Source organism: Tubulanus polymorphus, chromosome 8 (genome assembly GCF_964204645.1).
Source record: "Tubulanus polymorphus chromosome 8, tnTubPoly1.2, whole genome shotgun sequence".
Taxonomy (NCBI): Eukaryota; Metazoa; Nemertea; class Palaeonemertea; order Tubulaniformes; family Tubulanidae; genus Tubulanus; species Tubulanus polymorphus.
Genome location: NC_134032.1, coordinates 11754074 through 11770227, shown reverse-complemented (window position 1 = coordinate 11770227; position 16154 = coordinate 11754074). Strand labels below are relative to the sequence as shown.

Here is a 16154-nt window from a genome sequence, read left to right as displayed (position 1 = left end):
TTTCCCTGTGATCACACTGTGACCCACATGAATCGGGGAAATTTCTAATTCATTCATTTTTCATTGACTCACACTGATAAAGAAACACGCGGTCAATAGCATGATCCAAATTCCGTCCAGGTTTTTCTGGTAGAATTTGTTGTAGTCAGCTCTGTTTTTTTATGGTTACGATAAAAACCCATGATATCAATTTAAACAATTGGTATCATTTTTTTTCTCAATGCTTCAGGTAGAATCCATCCACACAAATCTCCAGAGTTTGTTTCGAAATGACAGAACAGTTACAACAGAGGAAAACAGTACAAAGCTCATTTTCTGATGAGTATATACGTATATTCTAGCACTCCGTTTTCAGGTGTTACATTTAATTACTCTATATGATAGAATGTAGTAGGGGGTTGTTAAGTCACACCAGGAACCTCTACTAATGGGATATTACTGGAGGATAGGACAAAATCAGACAAAAGTCTCAACTGCGGAGAAAAGTCAGGGGCCGGTTGCGTAGTCAGGGCTTAGACTTTAGGACAGTCTACTGTCTGTCACACCTGCTCTTCGTGCGACGTTATGATCCGTAATTGCGTTAATAATCGGTTGATCTGTAAATATTATGCATCAATTTGTTCAGTAAGGAATTTGCATTCAGAAATAAAACATGAACTGGCATAAATTTGTTTGTGTTTTCATCTATCAGCGATAGTTTACCCAGCATACGCTCGCGTAATGCTGAAAAACGGCTTTTATGGCCCGTCACGTGGCGCCACCTACTGTATTTTGATATGCTAATGAGCAGGTGATGACGTCACTGTAACGTTTCCGAGCGTCCGCGGAGTGGGTTTTTCAGCATTACGCGAGCGTATGCTGAGTAAACTATCGCTGATAAATGAAAACAAAAACAACTTAAGTGAAAATTGTTGTTTATTTCTGAATGCAAATTCCTCACTGAACAAATTGATGCGAAATTAAGGACAAAAAAGTCGCACGGAGAGTAGGTGTGACAGACAGTAAGACCAACTTCTTTCTATAGCCAATCTAACAACTTGAGACCATATAGTACAATATCATCACTGAAACGTGGAGAACGATGATCTCTAGGCTGAGATCGGAACGTTGTGTTTTTCATTTTAGATTTTTTGAACAAATAAATTCTCGATTTTGAAATTCTTTTAATTTGTACATAGTGGGTTTTTATCTAATTAACTTAAGACCAGTCTTACAGATTTAAGGACACTTTTGAACATAAGTCACAACTGTGCAACTGGCCCCAGGGGCCGGTCGCATAGTCATGGCTTAGACTTAATACCAGTCTAAGACCAACTTAGTTCTATAGCCAATCTAACAACTTAAGACTGGTCTTAAGATTTAAGACCACTTTTTGACTTAAGTCACGATTGTGTAACCGGCCCCAGGACTTATATTCATAGTCTATATATCATATCTACAATTTGAAAAGAAGGCGCATTCCTAGGACAGTCCTTTACGAATACGATCAAGTCTGTTTTTTTTTTTGTTTACTTTGCTTTCGGGAATAAAGCCTATGAATAATTATCTAAAATCTTCGCAATCTAGAATGAAGATCGTCTCGGCGGGCGTAAGACGTGTCGGTTCGTCACGTACTTCGCATTACGAGTAATTCATTAATTTTACGACGACGTTTTTTGCGTTCGATCCCAAATAAAAAAAAAACACGAAGAATTTGTGGATAACGGAGATAAGGGCGTAATTAATTCCTGAGCCGGTTACCACGGCGATAAATCATCGCACCGACGCGCGACGATCGAGGTAGACGCGAAAATCCAGGTGGCGCTAACGAGGAATCCGTGTTGCACCCGGGGAACGAGCGTCGTGCCGTCTTCAAAACGGAAGATTGCCGTCCGTACGCTATCGTTGCCGCCGACGACGACGACGATGACGACCGTAAAAATAATAATAACCGACAAACGAACGAACCGGCGGGAAAAAAAAACGAAAACACAATTTTCGACATCGACGAGGAACGAAAAGCTCGCGGGCATGCAAATTTACTTATGCCGTCTTGTCGCCATGACGACCAGCAGACGTACGCACGCGCTCGAGCAGAAGGATTATCGGTCGTTACGCAATCGTAATACTGTCAGTGTGATCGCTACTAATTATCACTATCGCGATATCGCAACGTTTATTACGTGTAAATAGATATTTACATTTTCGAACAAAAAATCTCTTCACTGCGAATACGTAACAGGTTATCATTGAAGCTGGGCCCAGTTTCACAAAAACGATTAAGGACTATATTGATTTAAGATAAACGGAATTAATGATGAATTTAAATCGATTTAAAGAGTTAAACCTTTTTATGAAACTCGGCTCAGACTACTTTTTTCAAATAGATAATTAAACGTTTTGATTATGGTAGAAAAGTCTCTGATCAATTTTTCCTATCCTAAGAAATCCTAGATCCTGAGAATGGTAGAATAGCCACATTCTGATGTGGAGAACAGATGATAAGTTTAAAACCCGACTATTTTCAGAATTCTGTTCAAAAGATTAAAATAAAATCCTGAGAAATGATCGTGATGGGTATTGTCTACTAATGTTGAGCAAGCCCAGAGCTACCTGGTAGAGTAAGGGATGGCTCCGATATTTGGAGCCAGCCACAATGGATATTTTTTTTAGATAACTCAAAGGACAGATTTTTATAGCTAAATTACCAGGAGGAAAACTTGTTTTGCATAATAGAAAAAAATATTTTTCACCTAGGTATACCGCAAGAGAAGACTAATAAGGACTTCTTTAGATAACTCGGAGGATGGTTTTTATCGCCTCAATACCAGGAAGAAAACTTGTTTTTCAAAAACATGTTTTCTACCTATACCACCAGCAAAATCTAATAAGGCCTGCTTTTAGATAACTTGGATGCAAAATTTTTTGTACAGCGACATTTTCAAAGTGGGAACAAATTTTTTATACTTATATTTTTTACCTTTACCATCGGCTTAGGGGGGAGTGGGGAAAGAATTCTTAAAGTAATTTCGATGAAAATGTGCTTCTGAACAGAAAACTTGTGTTATATAAATTCCCAGTGATTGATCAGATTTGTTCGCGAGTGACAAACTCATTTCCGGCGTGTCAATGTATGTCTAGCACATCGGCCTCGTTGATGGTCATATATTTCTACGGCCTCTTTAAACTCCGATGATGGATATTTAGCTAATTCATTTCCAGGGGAGGAGGGATAAAAGAATTTGAAAAGTCTACATCCTTTTTCATTTGTTCTGAAGTTATTCGCGACTGATCTATCATCAAATTAAAAAAAAAAAAAGCCTTACTTCATAAGAATGAGAAAAGCCGAAGATTTAAGGGTTTTTAAGGGTTTTCGAGGTTCAATTAACAGTTCAGGGCCCAGTTCGACAGTTGTGAGTTAGAGTTAACTCTGAGTTAAAGTTAGTTCATTTTCAATGATTTAACTCAGAGTTAAATCTTAATTCAGATAAATCAATCCATACTTCTAATATCCAGATTTTCAGATATCCAGAAAATATGTAAACTCGACCGCCGATCACACAACTATATCCGTACTTCAATTTCCGATTTCAAAATCAAACCCCCTGTTTCGCTCCCAGCAGGTGTGGTGGGTCTGTAACGGACACTCAATCAGAAAATCAAACGAAATTTACCAACCAAATAAATAACAGGGACAATCCCTATTTTAAGATCAAAAAAATATCCAGATATTTCTATTTGACAAAATTTAGAAAGTTCACTGTTTTCGTAAAAAATTAAAAGCAAACGATGATCAAAGCTTGGAGATAATCGACCAACTTCGCTCCCTCTCTCTCTCTCTCCTAATCCTACACTCGAAATATTTGAAATTTCGATTTTCCGACAAGATTAAATTGATATTTGAAAGCGTAAAAGGGATTGCGATACATCGATATTCATTCGCTTTAAAACGTTTGATGCTCGACGAAATTGAAATCGGAAATTGAAACGTTCTTCTCACTGTAAGCCAGTGTACACGCTTATCTCTCAATAGCGATAAGATGATAATATTTAGAGGGTAAAACCGGGGTAAGTTCAACGCTTATCAATATTTTCTATTCGGGTTGAGTGATTTTAACTGATGAAACGAATATTTCCGATAAGCAACAAATCAGGGACCAGTTTTACAACGTGTGGTCAGAGACCGGTTTCATATAGGCGGAGGTATCAACATAAGAGGGTGAATCTTTAACCCTTTGTTTGCTACCACAAGATTAGATTACTGCATAGGGTGTTTTATTGAAAGCCATCCTTTCGTGGAAGAAACTATACAGATCAATTCTCTTGATCATTTCTGATGATGTCAAAGGGAGATTCATGAAGGCATCCATCTTTTTGAGAAAGAAAATCAATTAACTATCTTCGCCATTTTTTATGATGTCATAGGGAGATTTAAAATAGTAAACATCAATTTGATTTCTTGGTCTTTTCTGATGTCATAGGGAGATTCATGAAGGCATCCATCTTTTTAAGGGTCGATAGATTCTATAGATCAAACCGCTACCTTCGTCATTTTTGATGATGTCATAGGGAGATTCATGGAAGCAGCTCTCCTTTTATGGAACAGGTTTATTCATCTATTCATGGTTCAATTATAGATCAATTCTCTTTCTTGATCATTTCTGATGATGTCATAGGGAGATGAAGACATAATTGATTTTAGGAAGGCATCCGTCTTTTTGAGGAAAAAAATCAATTCACTCTCACGATCACTTTTGGTGATGTCATAAGGAGATTTACGAAGGCATCCGTTCTTTAAAGGGTCAATAGATTCTATAGGTCAAACTGCTATCTTCCGTCATTTTTGATGATGTCATAGGGAGACTGATGAAGGCAGCCATCTTTCCAAGGAACGTTCTATATATACCAAGTCACTTTCTTGGTAATTTGTCACGTCAGGTTGGGTATTATTCGGGGAAGCAGTTATCACTTCTGGGAAGGGGCTTATAGCTACTTTTCTCTAGAAAGTCTGACCAAGACTCGGACGACCACACGCTCGTATATATAGGCCTATATGATCATCGTTACCATGGTAATAACCGCCAGATTTTTCAAAGAACGTTTGCCTCTAAGTTCGGTAAAGACCGATCGGTCGCCCACTCATAATAAAAACATCGAATATTGAATAATTCAACGAAAATAACCACTACTCATTTCCGTTTGTGGTTTTCGCCGTCGTTACGATCGCTTCCGCGTCGTGCGGCCATTTTTCCGTCTGCTAACCTAACGGTCGCCGTCGGCGATATACCTCGTCGTTGCCGTCGACGACGACGATGACGACAATGATGATAACTTCCTCTCCCCGGTCGGCGTGTGTTTACGCGAGCAGATGAAAAGTCCGTATTAAATGTGATTTTCGTCGAGCGGTTTCTCTTCTTACCCTCGCAATCGACCCGAGGCTAAACGCGATACCTTGACTTCAGATCTATGATTGTCTACAAATTCGTTTCGGCCTAATCTTATATAGAGAATCGACGTGGTTGGATGGGCGCTACGGTTCGGGTCAACCCTTCGGCAAATTCCATAAAAGTGGTCTTAAATTGTATAAAACTGGCCTTTACTTATCAGATTGGTTATAGAACTGACATGAGTTTCGACAGGTCTTAAGTTATTAGATTAGCTAAGAACCAAAATGAGCTTAGACTGATCTTAAGTAGTGCGATTGGCTAGAGAATCAATATGAACTTGGACTGATCTTAAGTTCTTAGATTGGCTGTAGAACCGAAATGAGCTGAGACTCGTCCTAAGTTGTGAGATTGGCTATAGAACTAAAATGGTAAAAGACTGGTCTAAAGTCAAAGCAACGACTTCGAAACTGGCCTTGGAAGATCCAAATCAAAATTTCACAGTTAGAATCAACACATTTCGGATGTCTTAACTCTTTATAGGGCCAAATTCTAACATCAATGAGATATATGACTGATAGACAGGGACAGAAATCGTATTTTAACGAGGGAACTGCAGAACTAGATCCAAGATTCTGGTGGGAAGATTAGGACCCATGTAGCCGGTGCGGTGCTCTAAGGGCAAGAGAAAATAAATCGTGCTTTAAGTTCAGGAAAGGTTAAGCGAAAGATTACGATCTTTATGTTTGAAAGACAGCTATAGGAGAGCGGGGGGGGAGGTTAATGTGGCGGTGGATTAAAGATGAAACCTTCGCGTCGGTTTAAGAAACGTCTTCGTATCAAACGGCTCTCGCTATCGAATAATGATTGATCGAATAATTCAGCGATCGATATCTCAAACGATCGGTCGCGATCCTCGGCGAGATAGCTCAAACAGGAATAGAGAGCGAGGGATAGAGACACGGTATCGGTGTGGGAGAGATAGATGAGGGGAGAGGGGAAGAACTCGAAGCTAGAGGAACTAAGAGGAGAAAAGAATGGAGGGTGGGAGACAAATGAGGGTAGAAGGGATGAGGAGAAGGGGTGCAAGGAGATAACTAAACGTAAAGCCAGAGAAAAAGGAGAGTAGAGGGGAGGGGAAGGGATTAGGGCCTAACTAAACTTGAAAGGGAGAGGGAGAAAATGAGAGTGTATTGGTGTGAATAGGGAGGGGAAGAAATAAGAATGGAGGGTTGAGAGTGGGATTAGGGAGATAACTAAACTCGAAAGAGAGGGAAGGAATGGGGATATTGACGTAGAGCTAGATGAGTTAGATGGAGATGAGGGAGGAGAGGGGATCGGAATAGAGGGGTGAATGGGATAAGGTAGAAGGGGTGAGAGAAGGGAAGCAGGGAGATAACTAAACTCTAAGTGTAAGGAAAGGGAGGCAATGGGGGTATTGATGTAGATGAGTTAGATGGGGAAGAGGGAGGGAAGGGGATTAAGATAAGAATGGAAGGGCGAGGGGTAGATGAGGGGATAAGGTAGAGGGTGTGAGAGGGTAAGAAGGGAAAGCACGGAGATAACTAAACCGAAAGCAAAGATCGAAGATGTCAAAAACCGAACGTCATAAATCACGACGCCGTTTAAAACGTTTCTGGCAACGAGAGACGACAACGACGTTAGAGGAGAAAGCCGCGAAGAAGAGGAGGATAGAGCGAAGAGGAAGGAAATCGATTACGGGTAAGAAACAGTAAACTCAATTGATTAACTGTAGGACGGGCGTCGCACGGAGAAAATTTGTGAGTTCCATTCATCTTGTTATATAGAAGTGAATATCAGTGGCATATTGACTACATCTATTTATATCTTTCCGGGGCTCAAAGCAGACGCACTATACAATACCTTACAACGGACAGCCCAGACCCGGATATCCCATCTCATTTTCGAGCCCGAGGTCCAAATTTAGTCACGACTTCAGTCCAAAAATGGTCTTTAACCTTAAGACCACTCTTAATTTTGGCCTAAGTCTTAAGTTTCTGATAGGCTTCGGAAGTGAGATGGCCGAGAACTAGAATTCAAACAAGCTTAGACTGGTCTTAAGTAATCAGACTGGCTATAGAACCTAGAGTTAAGTTGTCAGATCGGGTATTCGAACCCAGCTTTGACTGGTCTTAAGCTGTCAAACTGGCTACAAATTCTAGAGATGCCGGCTTTTGGTCTTAAGTTGTCAGATTGGCTGAATCTAAACCGCCTTAGACTGGTCTTATGGTCTGAAGTTATGAAAATGGCTATCAGAATCAGGGGGCTAGTTCCTCAGTTGAGACTTAAGTCCAGAAATGGTCTTAAACCTTAAGACTCGTCTTAAGTTGTTAGATAGGTTATAGAACTAAGATGGTTGCAAATTGGTCTTAAGTCTAAGCCATGACTAGTCTGGGCCCAGGGGCCGGTTGCATAGTCATGGCTTAGACTTAAGACCAGTCTAAGACCAACTTAGTTCTATAGCCAATCTAACAACTTAAGACTGGTCTTAAGATTTAAGACCACTTTTTGACTTAAGTCACAACTGTGCAACTGGCCCCAGATGACTTAGACTGGTCTTAAATTGTCAGATTGACTTTAGCTGTGCAACTTAGCCAAGTTTCACAATTTAAGCATTAAATAAGACCGGTCTAGATTGTCTAAACGTTCTACCTGAGGCATTGAAAGGATAAACCACTTTCAAATGAAATCTTACCTTCGGCGCTCTCTTATTTCCGGCATGGCTCGACGGCGGATTATCACTGCAAAATATAGAAAGAGAAGAAAAATTAGCCATACGTAAAATTATGATGTACCATTTACAATAATTCTGATAACAAATCAAAAACTGCGTTTTAAAGGGCTTCGAAATCTTGAGATTCAACGGATTTCCTTATGAACCGTCGAACCCAGCGCCCCGGTTGGACTTCCAAGATGGTGGACATAAACCTTAGGTAGCGCAGTCGGCTGTATCGAGCCGAAATGAGCTTCGATCGATCGGAAATCTAAGTCTGGATCCTGTAGAGTAACATGATCATCAAAAATCATCGAAACTAAAGACAAATTGCTTGCTTCAACAAACAACGATCTCGGGCGAAAAAAGAGAGCGATGGTATAATATAGCCAGTATGTTTATCTCAAAAGTCTCGTCGCCCCCACAACCTCCGGGGAGACGACTACAGAGCGATATATATATACACACAACCACTTGTACTCTGCGCAAAGCTGGGACAACAAGCCATAATTGGCCACGAGCCAATTCATATCAGATGTAATAATATATATATATATATTTATTCCTTCTCATTTTCCTCAATATCGTCGCTTTCATCCTCAGCGACTCTATCACTGATGTGTCAGCGAGCTCTATGTGAAGTACCCCCGGGCACGCGCGGACTCCTCGCTCTCAATCACATACTCGGTATAGTCGGCTTCGTCAACCCCGAGAGTACCGTCGACGGTTTAGTGTTTGTTTTGTCTAATAGATGTCATTAGTTTAACGTCGAGTGAGAGCAGACGGACGACATCTATATCGCAGCAGCCCCGACTGAGATCAGAATCAACTCTCGGTTCAATCGGGCAAAGTTAAGAATCAATTCTCGAGTCAAATTAGTTCATTTTCAACTAATGCGTAACCAGTATCTGTGGGACTGGAGTTGGATCTTTGAATTAAACCATCACAATTGTTATGGAGACGTAAAATATAAGGAATGCGAGTGCTGTAGACATGAAACTAACGGGGGGGGGGGGTATTTCTGGGGTTATCTTGAAGAATTAAGAGTCCTTAAAATCAGCTGAGAATATGAAAATGCATGCATCGTGGACAGAAATCCTAACGTATTATTAGGCGAATACGTTCGGGGCCCAAGATGATGGAACTCTCAACATATTTCTACGTCTATGAACTACGCTTTTATGGCCTCGTCAAACTTGATCGTGATTTATTTTATGACAGCGTGAAACAGCGTACAGGACCCAGCGACCCCGGCACGGTTTCAACATTCATTTCCACTTCATCGACGCCGAGTTGACAAATCGTGTCGGTTTACTACGACATTAATGGAGGCAAGTTCATAGTTCGTAAATGAAGTTCATAGATATTGATTTAAGTTCGTACATGATCCACGCGTTTAGAGAGGAGAGGGTGAAGGAAAGATAATAGATTTTGTGAACCCCCCACCCCCACTGTTGAGAGGGAGAGTGAGATTTGAGAAGGGGAGAATGAGTTTCATGTGACCCTTATCATTGGGAGAGGATAGGGAGTGGGAGCAAAGAGACATACATTTTTGTGTGACCCACTGTTCAGAAGGAGGGTAGAGATGAGAGGGGAGAGATGATAGTTTAGAGTGACTTTCCTCTTCAGACACTACGGAGGAGGGGGGAAAGGAAGATGGCAGTATAGTGTGACCCTCTTGCCGACAGGGAGGGAGGAGAGATGGCGCTGCTGCTGACAGGGAGGGTAGAGATAAGTGAGATGACCCTCCTGCCGACAGAGAGAGTAGAGATGAGTGGGATCGATGACCCCCGTGCCGACGGAGAGTACAAAAGATGAGTGAGGGGAGATGGCCCTCCCGTTGAGACAGATCAATACGCAATGAATATGCTGAGTAAATATGAACGTGTTTCAGCTCTTCACTTCATTTGACACATTACACATTAACCATACACAACTTATAACATTATCAAATCAATACGTATTTATATCGGAATTTGAGCGTAAAATCGTTCTTACATTAATAGGCGGCACTAGTTACAAGGGCGGATCCAAGGGAAGCAGGGGTGCAACCTCCCCCCCACCCAAAAAAAAGTCAATGTGCCCATAGTTTTAATAGCAAGATGAAATATGTTAAACTGATATACCTGAAAAAAGTTTAAATTCATAAGTTTGTTCTCTGTATTTCCATGAATGAGTTAATGTTTTGGAATGAGTTTTTATTTCAGGGGCCGTTTTGATTATACAATACACCCTACGTGCACCCCTTCCTGAATCGGACCCTAGATCTGCGCCTTTTTTGTTTTGACTTCGGAATTGAATTCAATTCATTATCAATCATTTCATTTTCATTTCAACTGCGTAGTTGAATTATTTGGAATTTGAAACCATCCAGTCTAACAGGGAGGAGAGGGGGTTCTGTCATCTAAAATCTGTTACATTCTAAAATATTCTAATCCGACCGACCGCCGCCAGAGAAAAATTAGGTTAAATATGGCATTCATTCACTAGCAACAGGATTAAACTGAATCAAAATACACCCTATATACATATATACACGTGTATATACCCTATAAGTAGGGCCGGTTCTATAGACATGTTTTGCCTGTAACCCCGGGCCTGGTTTTATAAACTGGTATCGACTTAAGCCTGTGGGTTAACTCAAATAGAGATGAATTGAGTGTTGTTTGAGTTAATACCAGTTTATTAAGCTGTAACCCCGGGCCTGGTTTTATAGACTGGTATCGACTTTAACATGTGCGTTAACACAAATAAAGATGAATTGAGTGTCAACCCCCGGGGTAAAGTTAGAAATAGTTTTTAAAACCTGGGCCCCATTGATTAACGATTGCCTTAACCACCAGGTTATGAATGAAAAACCTGGTTGAAATACCTGGTTCTAGCTGTTACAAGTCTCAAGTCCAGCCAAAGACCGGAGCTGGACCCAGCAGAAGGTCAGTTTCATATTGGAGACTTAAGTGGTCGTAAATCTGAAGAATAGTCTTTAAGTTGTAAGGTTGGCTCCGGAACTAAGATAATCTTCGACTGGTTTTCAGTCAAAGCCATGACTATGGAGCTGGCCCCTTGTCTATAAAACTGAACCAAGAAACGGATCTTTAGGGCACACAGCTCTGAGGGCATTCTAACAACCATTCAGTGTTCTTCATATGCTAGAATTTTAAAGGGGCTTTATTCATTGTTAAGTGTACAACATATCGTGGTTCAATCCCGCAAAAAATTAAGAAAATTTAAGCTTAATTTTGGTATAATCTTTGCACTGTTGGACTGATTTCACAGTTTATCCCCTCACCGCAACTCCCCTCCCCCTCACGCAGTAACTCTCCCCCTCACACAGCACCTCTCAGTATTTGATGCACGTAAGCGATGTTTTCATAGGTGGTAGAAATATGTCTGATAAATTGATATCATAATATAACATCGGGAGAGGAATCTGTTTTATTTCCGCAGCTCTGAGTTCAGGGATTAATACACGTTTATAGCTGCATAATATCAGACATGAAAATAATCCTAGGGGAAAACATGCAAACAGTCCTCGGGCGACTGGCTCAATCCGGAAACCACGAACCCGGCTCTACAGTTCTGAACGATTAAGATAATTCTAAATTCACAGTTTAGTTTAACTCACAGCACCGTGGAGCGTGGTCCAATTTCAGCAGGCAATGTTTTCCAAGATCCAGTTCTACAATTATGGGCCGATACTTGGTATTTGTAAAAATTTGGGGGCCTAACGAGGTCCATTACTGGCTAGCGCCAAGATCCAACTTAACGAATAAATGTTTCAAGATCCAGTTCCTTCTGTGCGTTAAAATAGGCCTGTCTTAATTAGACTCTGGACCAAGATCCACAATTTGAACTAAGTTTACATATCCAACTCAAAACAATTAGATCTTGGGGACGTTCAGTCCTGAAAGACTAATACGCAGTCATACCCAAGCCACAAAATTTGGGGATCCTCGCATAAGGTCGAATTTGTCGCCTGAAGTCAGGAACCAGTTTCTGAGTGTTGGAAAGTGTAAAACCTGAAAAACTTGTACCTGGATCACAGAGTCAAATAGATGGATTGACATTACAAATGCTATAATTCAGAGTCGCCCTAACTAAGTTCTACGATTGCCGAGTAAAATTCCACTTTAGATCAAAATTCTCGATCAGCCTATACCAGTTTATTTCTTCACGAAAAGCTTACTAAAGAGTACACTACAAAAATACTGTTTTAATCGCTATATTTGCAAAGAAATGTTACATTGTTAAGCGTAGTTAAGAAACAGGGCAAAAATGGGGGTATCATACTTTTAACCAAAAGCCTAATTAGTTCATTAAACTCCTGAATCAATTCAAATGATTGATGTTACTGCGTGAAAGACGATCTCACAGTATCGACGCGTATCGCAGACATGAAGGTATCCAACTTCAGAATGAACTTCTCGTTTCAAGTGCTTCGAACACAAACACCTGCAAACTGTGAACTAACAAGTTGAAATAATCAGACAGCAGGAACGAACGTTCATCACTCCCCCTCTCGCTCCCACCCTCACTTACCGATACAGGTGCAACGGGAATGGAACTAAAAGGTTTTTTAAACACCAGCTGATTGTAGCGTTTGTTTTAGATCTAGTATTTGTTATATTATAAAATCGACACCTCAGACAGCCGGGTCTTAAACAAAGGTGAGAAATCGGGTAGGTCTGTTAAACTGAGTATATCGATATATTGTTTTGCCCTGAAAACTGCTGATATGCTGAGTTTGTTTTCTTGGTTATGTTTCCATCATTTCGACTTTAAACCAACATGTGTGTAACATTCAGGCTTTATAGGTCTTTTAAAACAGTACTATATTTAACTATATATGGTGATATATATAAAACATATAATGGCTATTTTATAAAATAAAATATATCATGGCTGATGAAACAAATGAGATATTGGAATCAATCAATTTTCTATCTAATTCATTTACACCTGTACAGTCAAACTCAGTTAAGTCGTCACATAAATTCGTCACTATTTTCAGTACCAATTTCTATCACTGATGCAACTTACTAAGTCATCATTTGGATAAGTCATCAACATAAATGATGGTTCTCACTATTCTAAGCGAGTTTTACCATGGACTCTAAGAGATGGTTTAATCATGGTTTTACTATAAATGATACGAAGGTCGAACCAGGATCTTTCTTAGGACGTGGCTAATATGTAAAAATGTGAATACAGTAGATTTTAGAGAGAAGCAATTTCGCAGTTTTTATTCATCATAATCTATAGAATTACCACCGTGGGCTGGGTTTCATAGATATGGAGGAGAAATGTCCCTGGAAACATTTTGAAATTCGTCAGTAATATCCATAGTTTCTCATTGATACCATGGTGGTTGTCACCCAGATTGAGGATTTATCCCTAGGGATAACTTTGATACTCAGTCTATGAAACAGGGCCCTGGGTTCAGTTTCACAAAAAAGTTGAACTCAATTTTTTGGTGTAATTGCTATCGGTTATTATATGTTTTAAATGAGGACAATAATTCAAACTAAACCGTTTTAGGCTTGAACTTTTTCGTGAAACTGGGCCCTGGAGAAAATGGGTACCTGGTCTGATAGATGACTCCTAAATGCCTAATAGCTGCTCAGATGTTACTTCTCCCAAGGGACATATCAGTGATACATGGTTAGAGTTATAGGCTGGGGTAATAATACCAAATTTGGAGCGCATCTGAGCTGACTCTGGTCAGGACACCTGCGCTATATAAATGTCAATTACCACTATCAATTAAGATTATGAATGAAAATTCAATGAATTACAAATTTTTTAGGGCAGTGGCCATACCCAATCCACTCCCTAGATCCACCCAAACAATATATAAATCCCATTTTAGTTAAAAAAGGAAAAAAAAACTCTTCAGGTCTAAGTTACGGTTAGTGTACGATAAAAGAAGCAGCAATTTTATCTGCTGATATTTTTTTTCTGAAACGGTTACAGTACTACTCTCTGTAACGATTATACCTTATGAATGGATGAGTGGGTGAGGGGAAAACTTGGCGGCGAAATCCATGTTTAACATGTTTATCGCCCTCGAGGTTTTACACACGGTGAACGCAGAAACCATTGACTAAAAATAAACACATTTCTCTTCATCGTCATCGTAATTGCTAAAAATATTTTCGAAGTTCGGTAGAAAAAAAATCGATGAATGAAATAGATGGGAAAAACATGAGGGATTGAATGGAATGAATGAATGAATGAATGATCGAATGAGGGAACGAATGAAGGAATGAATGAATGATCGAATGAGGGAATGAATGAATGAATGAATGAATGAATGAATGATCGAATGAGGGAATGAATGAAGGAATGCATAAACGAAGTGAATTATTAAATGAATGAGAGAATGAATGAACAAGTGAATGAAGGAATTAATGAAGGAATGAATGAACAAGTGAATGAAGGAATTAATGAAGGAATGAATAAACAAGTGAATGATTGAATGAATGAGGAAATGAATGAACAATGAATGAATAAATGAATGAATGAGGGAATGAATTAAGGAATGAACAAGTGAATTAAGGAATGAACAAAGGAATGAAGGAATGAATGAGTGAAGGAACGAATGAGCATCACTCACAGTCGCAACTGACCTACGCCCAACTTTTGACGGTCGCGAGTCACAAGGCCGACCTACGCCCAAATTTTGATTTCATCACAGATTTTATCCAAGGATGGTGACGTCTACCGGTATCAACGTCACAATTAACCCCCCTCCCCTCTTCAAATAAAACCTGAAAACAACTACATCACACTTCACTATTCCACTAATCACAATCCGTATGAACTAATAAAACACCACCAAATATAGCGTTAATGACCTGATAATGATTGGGTGTGTGTGGGCAGAAATTCATGAATTCATGAATTCATGAATTCAAGTCTTGTTTATTAGATGACATTATTGAAACATTGATGACGATAAGCGATAAGCCAATACTCGTAACTGTCCACCCACTAACAACCCTAGCCCATAGAACCAACCGCGGCCAACAGCAAGTTAAGATAATACCTTTAAAAACCCACATTAACATTAAAATACACGGCGATTCGAAAACATCTATTTTGATTTAAAGTCTTCATATTTAAAATTCGATTTTGATCTTTTGAATTCTACACATAGTGGGTTCTTATTTTATTATCCGTTGTTCTCCACGTCTGAATGTGGTTATTCTACCATCGAGTTCCGAATATGAATTCATTTCGGTTTTATATCGATGATCGAAAACTGTGTGGTCGTGTTTCACGCGATATCGTGAGATATAGCTATTCTCTCAGGGATGTCTTTACCTTCCGCAAATAATAATTGTATAATAATTGCATGATGGCGGAGCAGACGCCGAACGAGTGTGGCAGTGACGTCAAGTCAATTACTGAGAATTCTAAATGAACAACTGATTAAAATCAGGACTCGTTAACAGCTATAGATTGTTAGTTCTCTAACTCGGGTTTGATGTGGCAACGGTATGAGTAGATTTAAGCTGTTCATTAAGGCTGTTCAGGTTGTCCGTATACCTTGGCTGTCTGTGCGTCTGCCCTGGCCGTAGGTCATCATCAGTCAGTTCAAAGACGAATACGCTGTTATGTACTTAGAACAAATTCTACAGTCATAATCATGAAAATTTGGATTATGAATACGCAAGCACCGGAGTGCTATAACCTAACCCTAAACCTATCCAACACTCAACCTAACCCTAACCCTTTGGATTATGAATACGCAAGCACCGGAGTGCTATAACCTAACCCTAAACCTATCCAACACTCCTAACCCTCTAGACCTTAACCCTCTTGACCTTTTATAGGCCTATACCATAACCCTCTGGCCCCTGACCCTATAAAACCTAACCCTACCCTTTTAGATCTTAACCTTTTGGTACATTTAACTTTACCCCCTAGCCCCTGACCCTATAAAACCTAACCCCACACACTCTAGAACCTAATACCTTTTCTACAGTTGAAAAGGCTGCCACCTTGGAACAAACGATACTCTAGGCTGTGGGTCTGTCCATTGATGTCATCTA

General features: G+C 39.9%; 1 protein-coding gene across 4 annotated transcripts in view; it reads right to left on the bottom strand.

Annotated features, from left to right (window-relative positions):
* The window catches only part of LOC141909515 (kinesin-like protein KIF13A), a 111672-nt gene that overhangs the window by 77196 nt on the left and 18322 nt on the right, over window positions 1-16154 (bottom strand). For all 4 annotated transcript variants that reach the window (XM_074799941.1, XM_074799943.1, XM_074799942.1 and 1 more), the window contains exon 3: window positions 8080-8125. In XM_074799941.1, the coding sequence (XP_074656042.1) occupies window positions 8080-8125 (46 nt within the window). The remainder of the gene's footprint in view (window positions 1-8079; window positions 8126-16154) is intronic.